We start from the raw sequence: 16,931 nt of genomic DNA, 5'->3' as shown, positions 1-16,931 counted from the left end.
GCGCCATAGACTGGGGCCGGTGGCAACAAAAGAAAGACTTGCATTTCTATAGTGCCTTTCACAACGCCTTACATCCAATGAAGTGTTATCGGAAATGCTGCAGCCAATTTTTGTACACACAAGCTCCCACAAATTGCAATGTGATAGTGACCAGATAATCTGTTTTAGTGAGGTTGGTTGAGGGATAAATTTTGGTCAGGACACCAGAGAGAACTCCCTTGTTCTTAAAATAGTGCTGTGGGATCTTTTAGGTCCACTCGAGAGGGCAGACAGGGTCTCGTTTCAATGTCTCATTCAAAAGACAGCACCTGAGGTAGTGCAGCACTTCCTGGGCACTGCATCAGATTGTCAGTCTGGGATTTTATGCTCAAGTCTCTGGACTGAGACTCAAGCCTTCTAACTCAGACGAGAGTGTTACCAACTGAGTCGCGGCTGAGCCAATTAGTGATGCTTTTGATAATTATAGGCTGCCCACATTGTCATAATCAATGCAAGGCCATTGATGTACCCCTAGATTCCTTTATTCTCTACTCATTTTTAGACTCTCATTTTCCAAACAGTATGTGGTCTCCTTATTTGTCCTACCAAAATGCACCACCTCACACTTGTCTATATTGAAATTAATTTGACAGTCTCACGCCCATTCTGCAAATTTATCAATTTCTTATATTTTGTCACATTCTTCTCTAATGTTTAGGTCTTGAGTTTTTCTCACCTTGGTGGCCTTTTATAAAATCATAGAATGGTTACAGCACAGAAGGAGGCCATTCAGTCAGTTGTGTCCTTGGGCGATCACTAACAGCTACTCAGCTAATCCCACTCTCCTGCCAGGCCCTTTGAACCTTAGCATTTAGAGTTGGAGTGTTGCAGGCTTTTGCTCTGGTCTGTTGTGAGAATGCCCCTCTACTCATACTTTGATTTATTGTAATGTTTCAACATTTCTTTTTAATTTTTCCTGTTTCTTATTTTATTAACTCTCCCATTCTTTACTCCATCTCTCTGTGTAACTCTGAAGTGTTCCATCTAAGTGGGCTGGTTATTGGTTTTGATAATTTTGGAGACTAGTATTTTTGAACTTCTTCTGAATTGTCTTGTGGTGGGCTGTTTCTCTGGAACCTTCAGTCTCTAGTAGCTGAATTCATACTCCATTCGGCCTGACCTCTGTTATAGTTCTGACATAAAATTTCTGTCATAAATATTATACTCCTGGTCTTATAACCAAGACCTGAGTACAACACTGCATTCTGCTTTTGTTTAGCATTGCTAATTGTTTGTTTCAGTACAGATTCCTCCCTCCCCTGCCATTACTTGCAAAGGGATAGGTCTGGTGGAAACAGTATGAACATCCTTAGGGTTCTGTTCCTCTGATCTGGAAACATTCTTAGGATGATAACTGGTCACCAGAAGTTTTCATTAATTCACTTCATTAATTAATTCACCACCCTGCTCTCACACCCACATTTCTGTCCTCACCCTGATGCAGTGTTCCAGTGAAGATCAACGCAAGCTGGAGGAACAGCACCTCATCTTCCGATTAGGCACTCTACAACCTGCTGGATTCAACAGAGAGTTCAATAATTTCAGGGCATGACTGCCATTTTTATTGGCACATGGTTAAAAAAAAAAGTCAAACTTGTTTTTTATGTTTTTGCTTTCATTATCTTGTTCATTATCTTGCCATTCTCTCCAGACAAATGCTTTGTCTTTTACTATGGCTATTACTACTCCCTTTGTCTTTAGTACCATGACATCTTTGTCATTTAATCCTTCCTGCCCTCTGCCCTATCACACACCTTCCCTTTTGTTCTTCTTTCTTCCTCATTTTCACTTGCTGAAAGCCTTACATTTCTAACCTTTGCCAGTTTTGATAAAAAGTCACAGATCTGAAACGTTAACTCTGCTTCTCTCTCCACAGATGCTGCCTGACCTGCTATTTCCAGCACTTTGTTTTTATTTCGGATTTCCAGCATCTGCAGTATTTTGCTTTTACAAAACTGTTTACTTTGTCATGTTGTAAATACCAAGATAAAGGACAATCACTGTAGGCATTTTTGTCATGTCAGCAAACAACATAACTTCATTAATTCTTGACAAGCCTGGATGTATGTAGTTTCAGTCACTAACTGCTAACTGGGAAAGGTTCTTTTGCTGAATGTGTGGTATTACCCATGGTTCATAGCATTAACTCATTTTGTTTTCCAGAGTTCCCCTTTCTAGGGTCATTTGTCAATGGATTCACTAATGAGACATCCCCTACCTGAGGTGTTTGAAAGAAGACGATGAGCAATCCAAGTATGTCAAACAGTTTAGGCTGCACAATAGATTCTTGTGCCAACCCATTTATACTGCATATCTGCACCAACAAACAGTGGTGAACATATCACACTTTGGAAGATGATTAATGCATGTTGAAACAGCAGATCTAATGGCACCACCAAGATATCCACCAAGGGCGGCACAGTGGCGCAGTGGTAGGGCGGCACAGTGGCGCAGTGGTTAGCACCGCAGCCTCACAGCTCCAGGGACCCGGGTTCGATTCCGGGTACTGCCTGTGTGGAGTTTGCAAGTTCTCCCTGTGTCTGCGTGGGTTTTCTCCGGGTGCTCCGGTTTCCTCCCACAAGCCAAAAGACTTGCAGGTTGATAGGTAAATTGGCCATTTATAAATTGTCACTAATATAGGTAGGTGGTAGGGAAATATAGGGACAGGTGGGGATGTTTGGGAATATGGGATTAGTGTAGGATTAGTATAAAATGGGTGGTTGATGTTCGGCACAGACTCGGTGGGCCGAAGGGCCTGTTTCAGTGCTGTATCTCTAATCTAATCTAATCTAATATGTGAATGTTTGTCTAACTGTAATATTGGATGCTTCCTCAGAAGCATTCCAATCACAGGACGTCATATTTTCAGTGACACTGCATCAAACAAGGAATGCCAGGGCGATCAACAGTCAGTGTACCCTGAATGTCCAGATTTATCAAGTTGACCCCTACTATAACTACAGAATCTGGAACATCTTCCTGGCAATGACATGGGCAACAATCTGTGCAAGACCCAAAACGGATAAGTTATTCGAAGATTGTGTGCAGCTACCATACAGCATAGGGCTGTCTCATGCAGTGACAGTGGCCTGAAACAAGGTTGCATCTCCTCGCAGGGAAGCTGTAATGCTGACCATGGAGCAGCGCAAAGATCCTCCCTACTCTCAACCCCCTCATGCAGCACTACCTTCACTTCACTACCTTCAGAGAGCATGGGGGCTGGGCTGCATCATCTATTGCCTGGAGACTCATCTACAACTTTCAGCTTGTTTGCCTGCATCATTTTGTTGCCTTCCATTCTGCATGAGCAAAGGTTGCTAATGGATTGAGCTCTTTCCTTTCCAATGGCTCTGTCATGCAGTTGTAACACTCCGTTCTAATTATCTCCATCACTTGAAATTCCACTTACATACAGTTGTCTGCTCCCACCATTAGCCTTCCATGCCCACATCCAAACCTAAAATTGGACGTATGCATAATTATGATAATGAGTTAACCAGAGGAAATTTGGTGCCAATAGCCTTGCGTGCTAATGGAAAACTCATTTCCAATGACTCGCCTGCTGCAGCAATATCAGGAATTCTAGGCTGTAGATTGTAAATACCAGATCTTTGCCTGACAGACTTGATTAATTTGGGTGCACAAGTTTAATATTGACGCTAAGTGATCTTAGCTGCATTAAAAAAACCCGCTATGGCTATTCATGGTAAATGAGAATTGCAAAATGCTGGAATTAGGTCAAAAAGTGCATTATTGGGATGTGGTTATTCCAGTACAGTGACTTCCTCGCCAGTAGGACTACATGTCCCGGCAGGCAGCGCGCCCCCCCTCCCCCACCCGGGCTGGGGGAGGAGGTGTGCACATGCGCAGTGAGCGGCGGCGCTGTCCCTCGCCTGGTGCTGGCCGGCGGTTTCGAGCCGCGCATTCCCCCTCGCCCGGCCGCCACCTCCTCCTCCCCGCTGCCGCATGGCTGACATGGAAGAGGAGCTCAAGTGTCCGGTCTGTGGCTCTTTCTACCGAGACCCCATCATCCTGCCGTGCTCGCACAATGTCTGTCTGCCTTGCGCCCGCACCATCCTGGTGCAGACCCCCGAGGCCGAGCCGCCCTCACCCCAGGCCCGGGCTCGGGCCTCGGCCTCGGAATACGACTACCTGGACCTGGACAAGATGAGTGTGTACAGCGAGGCGGACAGTGGCTACGGCTCGTACACCGGCTTCGCGCCGGCTACCCCCAGCCAGAAGTCGCCCAACGGGGTGCGGGTCTTCCCGCCGGCGCCAACCCCGCTGCCGGCCCCGCTCCGCCACTCCAGCCTGACGTGCCCGCAGTGCCACCGCAGCGCGCTGCTGGAGGAGCGGGGACTCCGCGGCTTCGCCAGGAACCGCCTGCTGGAGGCCATCGTCGGCCGCTACCAGCAGAGCCGCGCCGCGGCCACCAAGTGCCAGTTGTGCGAGCGCGGCCCGCTGGAGGCGGCCGTCCTGTGCGAGCAGTGCGATGTCTTCTACTGCGAGCCGTGCCAGCGGCGGTGCCACCCGGCCCGCGGACCCCTGGCCAAGCACCGGCTCATCCCGCCCAGCCAGGCCCGCGGCGCCGCCAAGAAGCTGGTACATCGTAAGATATCCACCTGCACCGAGCACGAACTGGAGAACCACAACATGTACTGCGCCAGCTGTAAGATTCCCGTGTGTTATCTGTGCCTGGAGGAAGGGAAACACGGCAAGCACGAAGTCAAGGCCCTGGGAGTCATGTGGAAACAACACAAGGTAGGAGCTTCTACTCACTTGGAGGGGAGAGGTACTGATGGATGACCCTAACCAGAGGAACGGTGAATAGCAATAGATCATTTCCACCGGCCAGCGACACTGTTACAGGGGAGCACAAAAGAATTACAGGGGAGGTTACAAAAAATCTTTACACACAGATGTTTGGAATGTGCATATAAGAGCGAGAGTGAGATCGCTTACTCGGTTGTTAACTAGTCCATTAATTATTCTTTGTCACTAGACAGGGCAGAACCTGGCTGGCTTTGGAAGGAGCAGTTGACCTTACCTGTGGGGCAAACACTGTTTAGGCATTTCTTTGTGTAACAATGAAGGAAATGAATTCAGAAGCATCTCTTTAGAAGACATGAAGAAATGCTGACTTGCCCCCTAGTTTTTGATTAGAATCAACGAGATAGGATTGATTAATGACCTCATGGTGAAGGCGCTCCTAGGCAGCAACGATCATAATATGATTGAATTTTACACTCAGTTTGAGGGAGAGAAGAGTAGGTCAATGACTAGTATTTTAAACTTTAAGGGCAATTATGAGGGCATGAAAGTAGAGCTAGTTAAAGTGAACTGGCAAAATAGGTTAAGTGATAGGTCAGTTGAAATGCAGTGGCGGACGTTTAAGGGAATATTTCAGAATACACTGAATAGATGCATTCCAACGAGAAAGAAAAATTCGAAGTGGAGGACCCACCATCCGTGGTTAATTCAAAAAGTTAAAGATAGTATCAGACTTAAAGAAAAAGCATATAATTGCGCAACGATGGGTGGCAGGTCAGAAGATTGGACAGAATATAAGAAAACTGCAAAGAATGACTAAAAGATTAATAAGGATGGAAAAATTAGAGTATGAGAGAAAGCGAGCTAGATGTATAAAAACAGATAGTAAGAGTTTCTATAGATATTTTAAAAAGAAGAGTTAACAAAGTGAGCATTGGTCCTATAGAAAGTGAGTCTGGGGAATTAATAATGGAAAATAAGGAGATGGCAGATGAATTGAACAGATATTTTGCATTGGTCTTCACTATAGAGGATACAAGTAACATCCCAGAAATAGCTGTAAATCAGGAAATGGAAGGAAGTGAAGAACTCAAGAAAATTAGTCACCAGGGAAGTGGTACTGAGCAAATGTTACAGCTGCGGGCTGACAAGTCCCCAGGTCCTGATGGACTTCATCCTGGGGTCTTAAAAGAAGTGGCTAGTGAGATAGTTGATATGTTGGTTTTAATTTTCTAAAGTTCCTTAGATTCGAGTAAGGTTCCATTAGATTGGAAAATAACCCATGTAACCCCTTTATTCAAAAAGAGAAGGAGACACGAAACAGGAAACTACAGGCCTGTTAGCTTAACATCTGTGATAGGGAAAATGTTAGAAGCTGTTATTAAAGATGTTATAGCAGGGCATTTAGGAAAATTCAAAGTAATCAGGCAGTCAGTATGGTTTTGTGAAAGGGAAATCATGTTTAACCAATTTATTGGAGTTATTTGAAGAAGTGACATGTGCTGTGGATAAAGGGGAACCGGTGGATGTACTGTACTTAGATTTCCAGAAGGCATTTGATAAAGTGCCACATCAAAGGTTATTGCGGAAAATAAAAGCTCATGGTGTAGGGGGTAACATTGGCGTAGATGGAAGATTGGTGAGCTAACAGGAAACAGAGTAGGCATAAATGGGTCATTTTCTGGTTGGCAAGATGTAATGAATGATGTGCTGCAGGGATCAGTGCTGGGGCTTCAATTTTTTACTATTTATATAAATGACATGGATGAAGGGACCGAAGGTATGGTTGCCAAATTTGCTGATGACACAAAGATAGGTAGGAAAGTAACTTGTGAAGAGGACATAAGGAAGCTACAAAGGGATATAGATAGGTTAAGTGAGTGGGCAAAGATCAGGCAAATGGAGTATAGAGGGAAAATGTGAAATTGTCCATTTTGACAAGAAGAATAAAAAAGAAGCATATTATCTAAATGGTCAGAGATTGCAGAGCTGAAATGCAGAGGGATCTGGGTGTCCTAGTTCATGAATCTCAAAAGGTTAGTATGCAGATACAACATGTAATTAGGAAAGTTATTATTAATATCATTTATTGCAAGGGGAATTGAATACAAAAGTAGGGAGGTCATGCTTCAGTTATACAGGGCATTGGTGAGACCACATCTGGAGTACTATGTACAGTATTGGTCTCCTTACTGAAGGAAGGATGTAAATGTGTTGGAAGCAGTTCAGAGAAGGTTTACTAGACTAATACCTGGAATGGGCAGGTTGTCTTATGAGGAAAGGGTGGACAGGCTAGGCTTGTATCCGCTGGAGTTTAGAAGGGTAAGAGGCAACTTGATTGAAACACATAAGATCCTGAGAGGTCTTGACTGGGTGATGTGGAAAGGATGTTTCCTCTTGTGGGAGAATCTAGAACTCGGGGTCACTGTTTAAAAATAAGGGATTGCCCATTTAAGACAGAGATGAGGAGAAATTATTTCTCTGAGGGTCATGAGTCTTTGGAACTCTCTTCCTCAAAAGGCAGTGAAAGCAGAGTCTTTGAATATTTTTAAGGCAGAAGGTAGATAGATTCTTGATAAGCAAGGGGTGAAAGGTCATCGGGGGTAGGTGAGAATGTGGAGTTGAGGTTACGATCAGATCAGCCATGATCTTGTTGAATGACGGAGCAGGCTCGAGGGGCCGTGTGCCCTGCTCCTGTTCCTAATTTATATGTTCGTATGTAATCTAACTGTACAATTTCCAAATGGGTCAATCAACAGGGACCTTGGCTCTGGATGACTTAGCATGCCATCTTACACTTGTGAAATTAATCTGTCAATTGAATTGTTGAGAACATTGGCTCACCTGATCAGATAATGTGCTGACAGCGTCAAGATATAGTTCAGGTCTGTCTGTTGTATTCTGCCCTAGGACAGGAACCAAATCAAGTCTCACATGAAATTCTTGAACCACTTACTAGGGAAGAAATTCTCAATGCCTTCCTCAAAGTTTTTATCTTCAAAGTACCTTCTAGGTGGGTGCAATCATGATTAAAGAGCCCCACCTACCCTTTACGAAGAGGAGAGGACTGGCACTGATCAGTGCAGATCCATTTGCTGGACATTAATCCAGTATTCAGAACTGGCGCTCTGGTCTTTGTTCACCAAGGCTGTCTGGAGTAGAGGCTGAACTTCTCACTTTCTGACTCAGATGGGAATATTACCACTGAGTTAATGGTCACTTATCTAGATGTGAGTATGTGGCTGGATGTCAACTCAGTATTTAGAGACCATATTCTAATCTCCACTCACCAGGGCTGTCTGGAGTGGGGCTCAAACCCGTCACCTTCTGACTGAGAATACACAGAGAGCGAGCTCAAGGCGCAGTTAGTAGTCTGCCTTTCTTCTTTCTTTTGGTCTTGCTAGAATAAAGCAACTTGCACTTTGTGTCTGGCTTAGGCAATCGTGAGATAGAGGGCATCTTGCTTCCCAAGATTAATGCCAGACTGTTCATTAATGGGATACATGGCATATTTGTTATTTCCAATATTGTAAGGAGCAATGAGAGATAGATGCATTTTATGATAAAACTGCTTTCTGTTCATTCATACATTTGATAAACCAATTTGTTGGTTTATAATTGGCCATGTTAAACCAGAGTGTTTTTAGTCACCTCCTGCAAAAATAGGAGAAAGCGTATGGTGGCATCAGCGAGATCACAGTGTCCACTACACATAAAGAGTGGTCTTAGTGTGGTCCAAGGACTGAAACAATGTCATCTGACCAGAAATTGAACATTAAAGGTGCTTTCCAGATAGTGAAGAATGCAGGGTTCACTAATGGAAGTGACCAGTGATGCTGAACCTGAAAGACTATGTACCACAGAACCAAAACTTTTTAAGTTATTTTCACCAACCACCTACATGCATGAAGCTGAAATGGTAAAGTGGCAGTGATGGTTTGGTGTTAGTCTGATCTTTTGATATAATAGAGTAACAGAGCCTTACACTACTTAGAAGCTAAGCAAATCAGAAATCTAGCTTTTAGCAGACCTTTGCTATACTGGCTACCTTAATATAAAGGATTAATTGTCTCATTCTCAACTAGCATATTAAGGTAGGGATCTGTTGTCCTGTATTTAAATAAATGGAGTGAAAATAGAATTAGCATTTATATAGTACCTTATCCTATCCTCAGGGTACTATAATTCACTTCGCAGTTGTTGAATTATTTTTGAAATGCAGGCACTGTTGCCTAGATAAATGCAGCAGCCAATTTGTGCATAACACACACAGAAGTTACAATTCAGAAATAGGCCATTTGGCCCAACCAGCCCATGTTGGGATTTATCCTCCACATAAGCAACTAGTTCTAATTGCAATTCTACACCCTGTTCCTATATCCATTGGACCTCTTTTCCTTCATCCACCTATCTAAACTAATCTCCCTGGTTGACATAGTTCTACCTCACTCACTAACCCTGGAAGTCAATTCCATAGATGTGCAACTGTATGTGAAGAAGTTTCTCCTGTTTCTAAATCTCTTACATTTAATCTTATATCTTTGCCTCCTCGTTGACCTCTCAACTACTGAAAACAGTTTGCTTCTGTCTACATTGTCACATCATGCTGTAAAACGTCGATCTCATCCTGTAATTTAAGTTCTACCGAAGAAAGTCCCGGCATTTCAAGTCTTTCTTCGTAATTGTTTTTTTTCTCGTACTAGGAAGCATCCGAGTGAATTTGTGCTGAACCCTCGCTATATCCTCAATAACTTTCCTCTTATGTAGAGCCCAATACTGCATGCAGTTTTTTTTTTATTCGTCTGTGGGATGTGGGCATCTTTGCCTAGGCCAGTATTTATTGGCCATCCCTAATTGCCCTTGAGAAGGTGGTAGTGAGCTGCCTTCTTGAACCGCTGTCGTCCTTGGAGTGTAGGTACACCCACAGTGCTGTTAGGAAGGGAGTTCCAGGATTTTGACCCAGCAACTGTGAAGGAACGACAATATAGTTCCAAGTCAGAATGGTGTTTGGCTTGGAGAGCAACTTGTAGGTGGTGTTCCCATGCATCTGCTGCCCTTGTCCTTCTGGTGGGAGAGGTTACAGGTTTGGAAGGTGGTGGTGAAGGAGCCTTGGTGAGTTGCTGCATTGTGCGTCGGTGGTGGAGGGAGTGAATGTTGAAGGTGGTGGTTGGGGAGCCGATCAAGCGGGCTGCTTTGTCTTGGATGATGTTGAGCCTCTTGAGTGTTATAGGAGCTGCACTCATCCAGGCAAGTGGAGAGTATTCTGTCACACTCCTACTTGTGTCTTGTAGATGGAGGACAGGCATTGAGGAGTCAGGAGGTGAATTACTCACCGCAGAATTCCCAGCCTCTGACCTGCTCTTGTATGCACAGCATTTATGTGGCTAGTCCAGTTCAGTTTCTGGTCGATCGTGACCTCCAGGATGTTGATAATGGGGGATTCAGCGATGGTAATGCCATTGAAAGTCAAGGGGAGCTGTTTAGATTCTCTTGTTGGAGATGGTCATTGTGTGGCATGTGTGGCACGCATGTTACTTGCCTCATATCAGCCCAAGCCTGGATGTTGTCCAGGTCTTACTGCATATGGACATGGGCTGCTTCAGTATCTGAAGAGTCGCGAATGGTGCTGAACATTGTGCAATCATCAACGAACATCCCCACTTCTGACCTTATGATTGAAGGAAGGTCATTGATGAAGCAGCTGAAGATGGTTGGGCCTAGGACACTACCCTGAGGAACTCCTGCAGTGATGTCCTGGCACTCAGATGATTAACATCTGACAACCACAACTATTTTCCTTTGTGCTGGGTATGACTCCAACCAGCGGAGATTTTTCCCACTGTTTCTCATTGACTCCAGTTTTGCTAGGGCTCTTTGATGCCATACTCGGTCAAATGCTACCTTAATGTCAAGGGTAGTCACTCTTGCCTCGCCTCTTGAGTACAGCTCTTTTGTCCATGTTTGGACCAAGGCTGTAATGAGGTCAGGAGCTGAGTGGCCTGACTGAACCCAAACTGTGCGTTAGTGAGGAGGTTATTGCTGAGCAAGTGCCACTTGATAGCACTGTTGGCGACCCTTTCCATCACTTTGCTGATGATCGGGAGTAGACTGATAGGGTAGTAATCGGCTAGGTTGGATTTGTCCTGCTTTTTGTGCACAGGACATACCTGGGCAATTTTCCACATTGCCGGGTAGATGCCAGTGTTGTAGCTGTACTGGAACAGCATGGCTAGGGGAGCGGCAAGTTCTGGAGCACGAATGTTCAGTACTATTGCCAGAATGTTGTCAAGGCCCATAGCCTTTGCAGTATCCAGTGCTGTCAGCCATTTCTTGATTTCACTTGGAGTGAATCCGATTGGTTGAAGCCTGGCATCTGTGATGCTGGGGACCTCTGGAGGAGCACTTCTGGCTGAAGATGGATGCAAATGTTTCAGCCTTGTCTTTTGCACTGATGTGCCGGGCTCCCTTATCTTTGAGGATGGGGATATTTGTGGAGCCCCCTCCTCTTGTCAGTTGTTTAATTGTTCACGACTTGATGTGGCAGGACTACAGAGCTTAGATCTGATCTGTTGGTTGTGGGATTGCTTAGTTCTGTCAGTTGCATGCTGCTTTCACTATTTGGCATGCAAGTGGTCCTGTGTGGTAGCTTCACCAGACTGACACCTCATTTTGAGGTATTCCTGGTGCTGTTCCTGGCATGCCTTTCTATACTCTTCATTGAACCAGTGTTCATCCTCCGGCTTGATGGTAATGGTAGAGTGGGGGATATGCGAGGCCATAAGGTTACAGATTGTGGTTGAATGCAATTCTGCTGCTGCTGATGGCCCACAGTGCCTCATGGATGCCCAGTTTTGAGTTGCTAGATCTGTTTGAAATCTATCCCATTTAGCACAGTGGCAGTGCCACACAACATGATGGAAGGTATCCTCAATGTGAAGACAGGACTTTGTCTCCGCAAGGACTGTGTGGTGGTCACTCCCACCAATACTGTCATAGACAGATGCATCTGCGACAGGCAGATTGGTGAGGACGTGGTCAAGTAGGTTCTTTCCTCTTGTTCGTTCCTTCACCACCTGCCGCAGACCCAGTTTAGCAGCTATGTTCTTTAGGACTCTGCCAGCTGAGTCAGTAGTGGTGCTACCGAGTCACTCTTGGTGATGGACATTGAAGTCCCCTACCCAGAGTACATTCTATGCCCTTGCCACCCTCAGTGCTTCTTCCAATTGGCGTTCAATGTGGAGAAGCACTGATTCATCAGCCAAGGGGTGGCGGTAGGTGGTAATCAGGAGGTTTCCTTGCCCATATTTGACCTGATGCCATGAGACTTCATGGGGTCCTGAGTCAATGTTGAGGACTTCCAGGGCAACTCCTTCCCAGCTGTATACCACTGTACTGCCACCTCTGCTGGGTCTGTCCTGCCGGTGGGATAGGACATACCCAGGGATGGTGATGGTGGTGTCTGGGACATTATCTGCATTATCTGCAAGATATGATTCCGTGAGTCTGTCTATGTCAGGCTGTTGATTGACTAGTCTGTGGGACAACTCTCCCAATTTTGGCACAAGCCCCCAGATGTTAATAAGGAGGATTTTGCATGGTCGACAGGACTGGGTTTGCCGTTGTCATTTCCGGTGCCTAGATTGATGCTGGTGGTCCGTCTGGTTTCATTCCTTTTCTTAGACTTTGTAGCGGTTTGATAGTGGCTTGCTCGGCCATTTCAGAGGGCATTTAAGAGTCAACCACATTTCTGTGGGTCTGGAGTCACATGTAGGCCAGACCAGGTCAGGACAGCAGATTTCCTTCCCTAAAGGATATTCGTGAACCAGATGAGTTTTTACAACAATTGGCAATAGTTTTATGGCCACCACTAAACTAGCTTTTAATTCCAGATTGATTTATTTGAATTCAAATTCCACCATCCACCATGGTGGGATTCAAACCCATGTCCTCAGCATTAGTCTGGGGCTCTGGGTTACTAGTCTAGTGACAATACCACTATGCCACTGCTTCCCCAACATTACGACTCCATCATTGCCTTCCCAGTACTTGAGTCTTGAGGTTCTATCTGGGCGTATCATTACCTCTTGAGCTAAAACAAAGAATTCTGTTAGCTTTTTTTTTTAAACAGTCTTATCAACCTCGGGTGCTTTCTTTAATATTCCGTGCACCTGTACCCCAGGTCTCTGTGCTGTTCCATAGCATCATGTCTACTCCCATTCAGAGGATTATTTCTCCTGTTTTTTTTTGTTACCAAAATGCATCCCCTCACACTAACTGACATTGAATGCCATCTGCAACTAATTAGCTCCATTGCCCCATCATTCCATTATTTTAGCCCAAGCTTCCTTTGGTCTTCTCAAGAAATAACTATACCTTCTATTAGTTATTGTTTGCAAATATTTTCACCACTCCCTCTCGGCCTATATTCAGGCTTCCACAAACAGTGAATGAGGTGAATGGGCATTTAATCTGTTTTTGATAATGTTGGTTCAGGGAAGAATGCTGGCAAAGGTACAGGAGAACAGTGCCATGGGATCTTTTAGTCTAGCTGAACAGGCAGACTGTTTGATGTCTCATCCCACAAGACAACACCTCTGACAATGCAGTTTGTTACCGGTTCTTCAATGAAGCATGAGCTGTACACAGTGTTCTTAAGTGCTGGTCGGCATACGCAAGAGGTTGAAGCTGTAGGCTTCTGATTCCGGAGGAGAGTTTTACCAGCAGAGTCTATCTGATGGTTACATCTATAACTTTAAGGCGAGATTAAAAAACCAGCCCTTGTAATTGTGAAATGTGTAAATGAGAATCTGTTGACTTAATGCAGACCTTTATTTTCCTCAACTGTAGGCTCAGCTGTCTCAAGCATTAAATGGTGTGTCTGATAAAGCGAAGGAGGCCAAAGAGTTTTTGGTGCATTTGAAAAACATGGTACAACTAATTCAGGTAAGTTGGTTTTAAGATTTGTGGCACTGCATGCATAGTTGCTTTGTGAAACCACATAGGTTTTGAAGACAGAAAATGGACAAACACTTGTGTTTTCATTCATTGGGCTCTGATTGCCCACTTTCCACTATCTTGAAAACTGCTGTTTCCTTTCAGAAAAGATGTGGCTGCATAGTAACAGGTTAGATAACTGAGATGGAACTGCTTACATCATTGAATTCAACTTCCTGTCTGCCATTTGTGTGTAATTTCTGATCCCAGCAGTGTATGTATATGGGTCCACTAATGCAAATTAAAGGGGAGATGGGGGTGTGGTAATGTCATTGAACTAGTGATCCAGGCTAATCCTGGGGGCGCGGGCTCAAATCCCACCACAGCAGCTGATGGAATTTAAATTCAATTAATTAGTAAAAATCTGGAATTGAAAGCTATACTCAGTAATGGTGCCATGAAACTATCGTTGATTGTCATAAAAATCCATCTGATTCACTAATGTCTTTTAGGAAAGGAAATCTGCCATCTTTACCTGGTCTGGCCTACATGTGACTCCAGACCCACAGGAATGTGCTTGACTCTTAATTGCCCTCTGAAATGGCCTAGCATGTCACTCAGTTGTCAAGGACAATTGGGGATGGGCAACAAATGGTGGCCTTGCCAGCGACGCCCACATCCCATGAAAGAATTTAAAAAAAAATTGATCTAGATGAGTACCAGATCTCGGTACAGTGGGTGTAGACTGAGAAGCTGGCATGGAACAGTGTTAATTTGATTCAAGGAGCTGCAATGAAGTCAACAAGTGTGGCGAATCTACTTCTTTGATTGCTGAGTTGGGAGTGGTGGAGGTATAGTTGAAGAAAGGAGTACTATGATGAGTGACCAAAGAGAGTGAGAATAAAAGTTTAAAATATTTTATTAAAGTAAACCAACTGAAATTTGTAGACAAAGCTAAGATATTGTAAGTGTGAGCCCACGGTGAAATGAAACTGGACAGAAATGCACTTCTGTTTACAATTAGTGTTGAAAATTATTTTACTGTGTAAATTCATTTATCCTTAAAATTTGATGAAAAAATTGAAGACTTTCAGTAGTGCGACTTCTTTTTCTTTTACCGGATCAGAATATGATCCTAGAACTGTGGAAATCTGAATCACATTTCCAAATATGTAATTTTGCAGTAAATTTGCCCTACTTTTCGTGTAATTTTATTTCCTTCATATGCCTAACATCTTCTCAGCTGAGAGGCCAGACGCATTGCCTACTCCTAGGCTATCACCAATGTCATTTTAGCCTGCAGTACAAAGAGCCCTTGTGATTTTCCATTTTTAGCTGAGCACTTCTGCATTCACTACTGCCCAGACTGAGCTCTAGGAGTGGAATCTTTGTAGGGGACATGACCTTTGTAGGGGACTTGTACCTTCATCTATCCCTGGTCTGCAGCATTGAATGTTGAATAGTATTCTGGTGTTGTAAATATTTTGTTAGCCCAACTTTAAAAGTAATTTTTCTGTCTAAGTGATATGCAATTCAACCAGTGGATTTAAACAAAATTCTGATCCATATTCATAGTAAAATCTTAAATGAAGAAATATTTTGTAATTTGTTCATGGAGCTGTTTGCAAAGTAAGATGCTTTGAATTGTACTTTCTAATAGTTTTCCAAAACAATCAGCATTAGAAAGCAGGCTGTATTTGTTTGACACATGAAATTTCTAACCCTCACTGTAGTTCTAATCACTCTTTTGCAGGAGAATGGTGTGGAGGTTGAAGCTTGCCTTGTGGCACAATGTGATGCACTTGTTGATGCATTAAATCGCCAAAAAGCAAAGTTGCTTACTAGAGTTACCAAGGAGCGCGAGTTTAAATTAAAGGTGAGTTCGGGATATAATGGTGATTGCAACATTGAAGACATTTGTTATAAAATTATAGATGCATACAACATAAAACGAAGCCATTCAACCCTTTGTGTCTGTTTGCTCTTTAAAAGAACTATCCAATTAGGCTTACTCTGCTGCTTTTTCCCATAGCCCTGCAAGTTTTTCATTTTCAAGTGTATATTCAATTCTCTTTTGAAAGTTCCTATTGAATCTGTTTCCAACACCCATTCAGACAGTGCATTCCAGATCATCATAACTCACTGCATTAAAAAACTTCTAATCTCTCCTGTGGTTCTCTTGGCAATTATTTTAAATCTATGTTCTTTGGTTATTGACCCTCCTGCCAGTTTCCTTTATTTACTGTGTCAAAATCCTTCATAATTTTGAAAACCTCTATTAAATGTCCCCTTAACTTTCTTTGCTCTAAGGAAAACAATCCCAGCTTCTCCAATCTCTCCACATAACTGAAGTCCCTCATCCCTCATATCATTCTAGTAAACCCTTCAATGTTAGGCCTTCCAATTTTTAATTTTGTATGGAGTAGTTATAAAATGAAGACTGAAAAAGGGTTTTACTTGAAAATGTTCAAAGTTTAGATAATGTGTCTTGCAGGTTAAATATTTGAATATTACTTTTGGTGAAATGGTCAAATATATTTAGAAACCATTTCAAGCCAAGTTTATAGGATATACAGAACTGATCATGTGATATTCCATGTATGTACTGAACATGGTGTAGAATAATTGTAATGAAGACCTAATAACTATTTAAGAGGCACTGATCAAAAAGTAATGATCTGGAGAGGGCTGAAGAGAACTAAACAACCTGCTCCCGACAGGTGTAGAAAAGTATCTCTGGCACCCCAGAGTGAGATACTGTGAGCAAGGCCACAAACCGGATGTGCGTCTTTCTGTTCCTTATGGCCCTAAACATAGCATCAATTCTGAAAGAAGATAGGAAAGACCAGCCATTAATTTAAATTAATGGTTAAATTAAACCAAATAAATATAAGATAGTTGATAAATCCAATAAGGAATTCAGAAGAAACTTCTTTACCTGGAGTCTGGTTAGCATATGGAACTCACTACCTCAAGGAGTACTTGAGGCGAATAACACAGATGGATTTAAGAGGAAGCTAGATAAATGCATGAGGGAGAAAGGAATAGAGGAATATTTTGATGGGGTTAGATTCAAAAAGGTGGGAGGAGGTTCATATGAAGCATAAACACTGGCCATTGGGCCGAATGGCCTGTTTCCATACTGTAAATACTATGTAATACACAGTGTTCTATGCTTCACTACATAT

At 43.4% G+C, this 16,931-nt stretch overlaps 1 protein-coding gene across 3 annotated transcripts in view; it reads left to right on the top strand.

The window, feature by feature from the left end:
• Positions 1–3,947: 3,947 nt before the first annotated feature.
• LOC137355301 (E3 ubiquitin-protein ligase TRIM9) overlaps positions 3,948–16,931 on the top strand; it is a 68,808-nt gene continuing 55,824 nt past the window's right edge. For all 3 annotated transcript variants that reach the window (XM_068020296.1, XM_068020290.1, XM_068020303.1), the window contains exons 1-3: positions 3,948–4,800; positions 13,657–13,752; positions 15,497–15,619. In XM_068020296.1, coding sequence (XP_067876397.1) covers positions 4,006–4,800; positions 13,657–13,752; positions 15,497–15,619 — 1,014 coding nt within the window. In that variant the 5' untranslated portion in view covers positions 3,948–4,005. The remainder of the gene's footprint in view (positions 4,801–13,656; positions 13,753–15,496; positions 15,620–16,931) is intronic.

The sequence above is a fragment of the Heterodontus francisci genome, chromosome 3 (assembly GCF_036365525.1).
Source record: "Heterodontus francisci isolate sHetFra1 chromosome 3, sHetFra1.hap1, whole genome shotgun sequence".
Lineage (NCBI taxonomy): Eukaryota > Metazoa > Chordata > Chondrichthyes > Heterodontiformes > Heterodontidae > Heterodontus > Heterodontus francisci.
The sequence above is the reverse complement of the archived record's forward strand: the minus strand, read 5'-3'. Positions and strand labels throughout refer to the sequence as shown.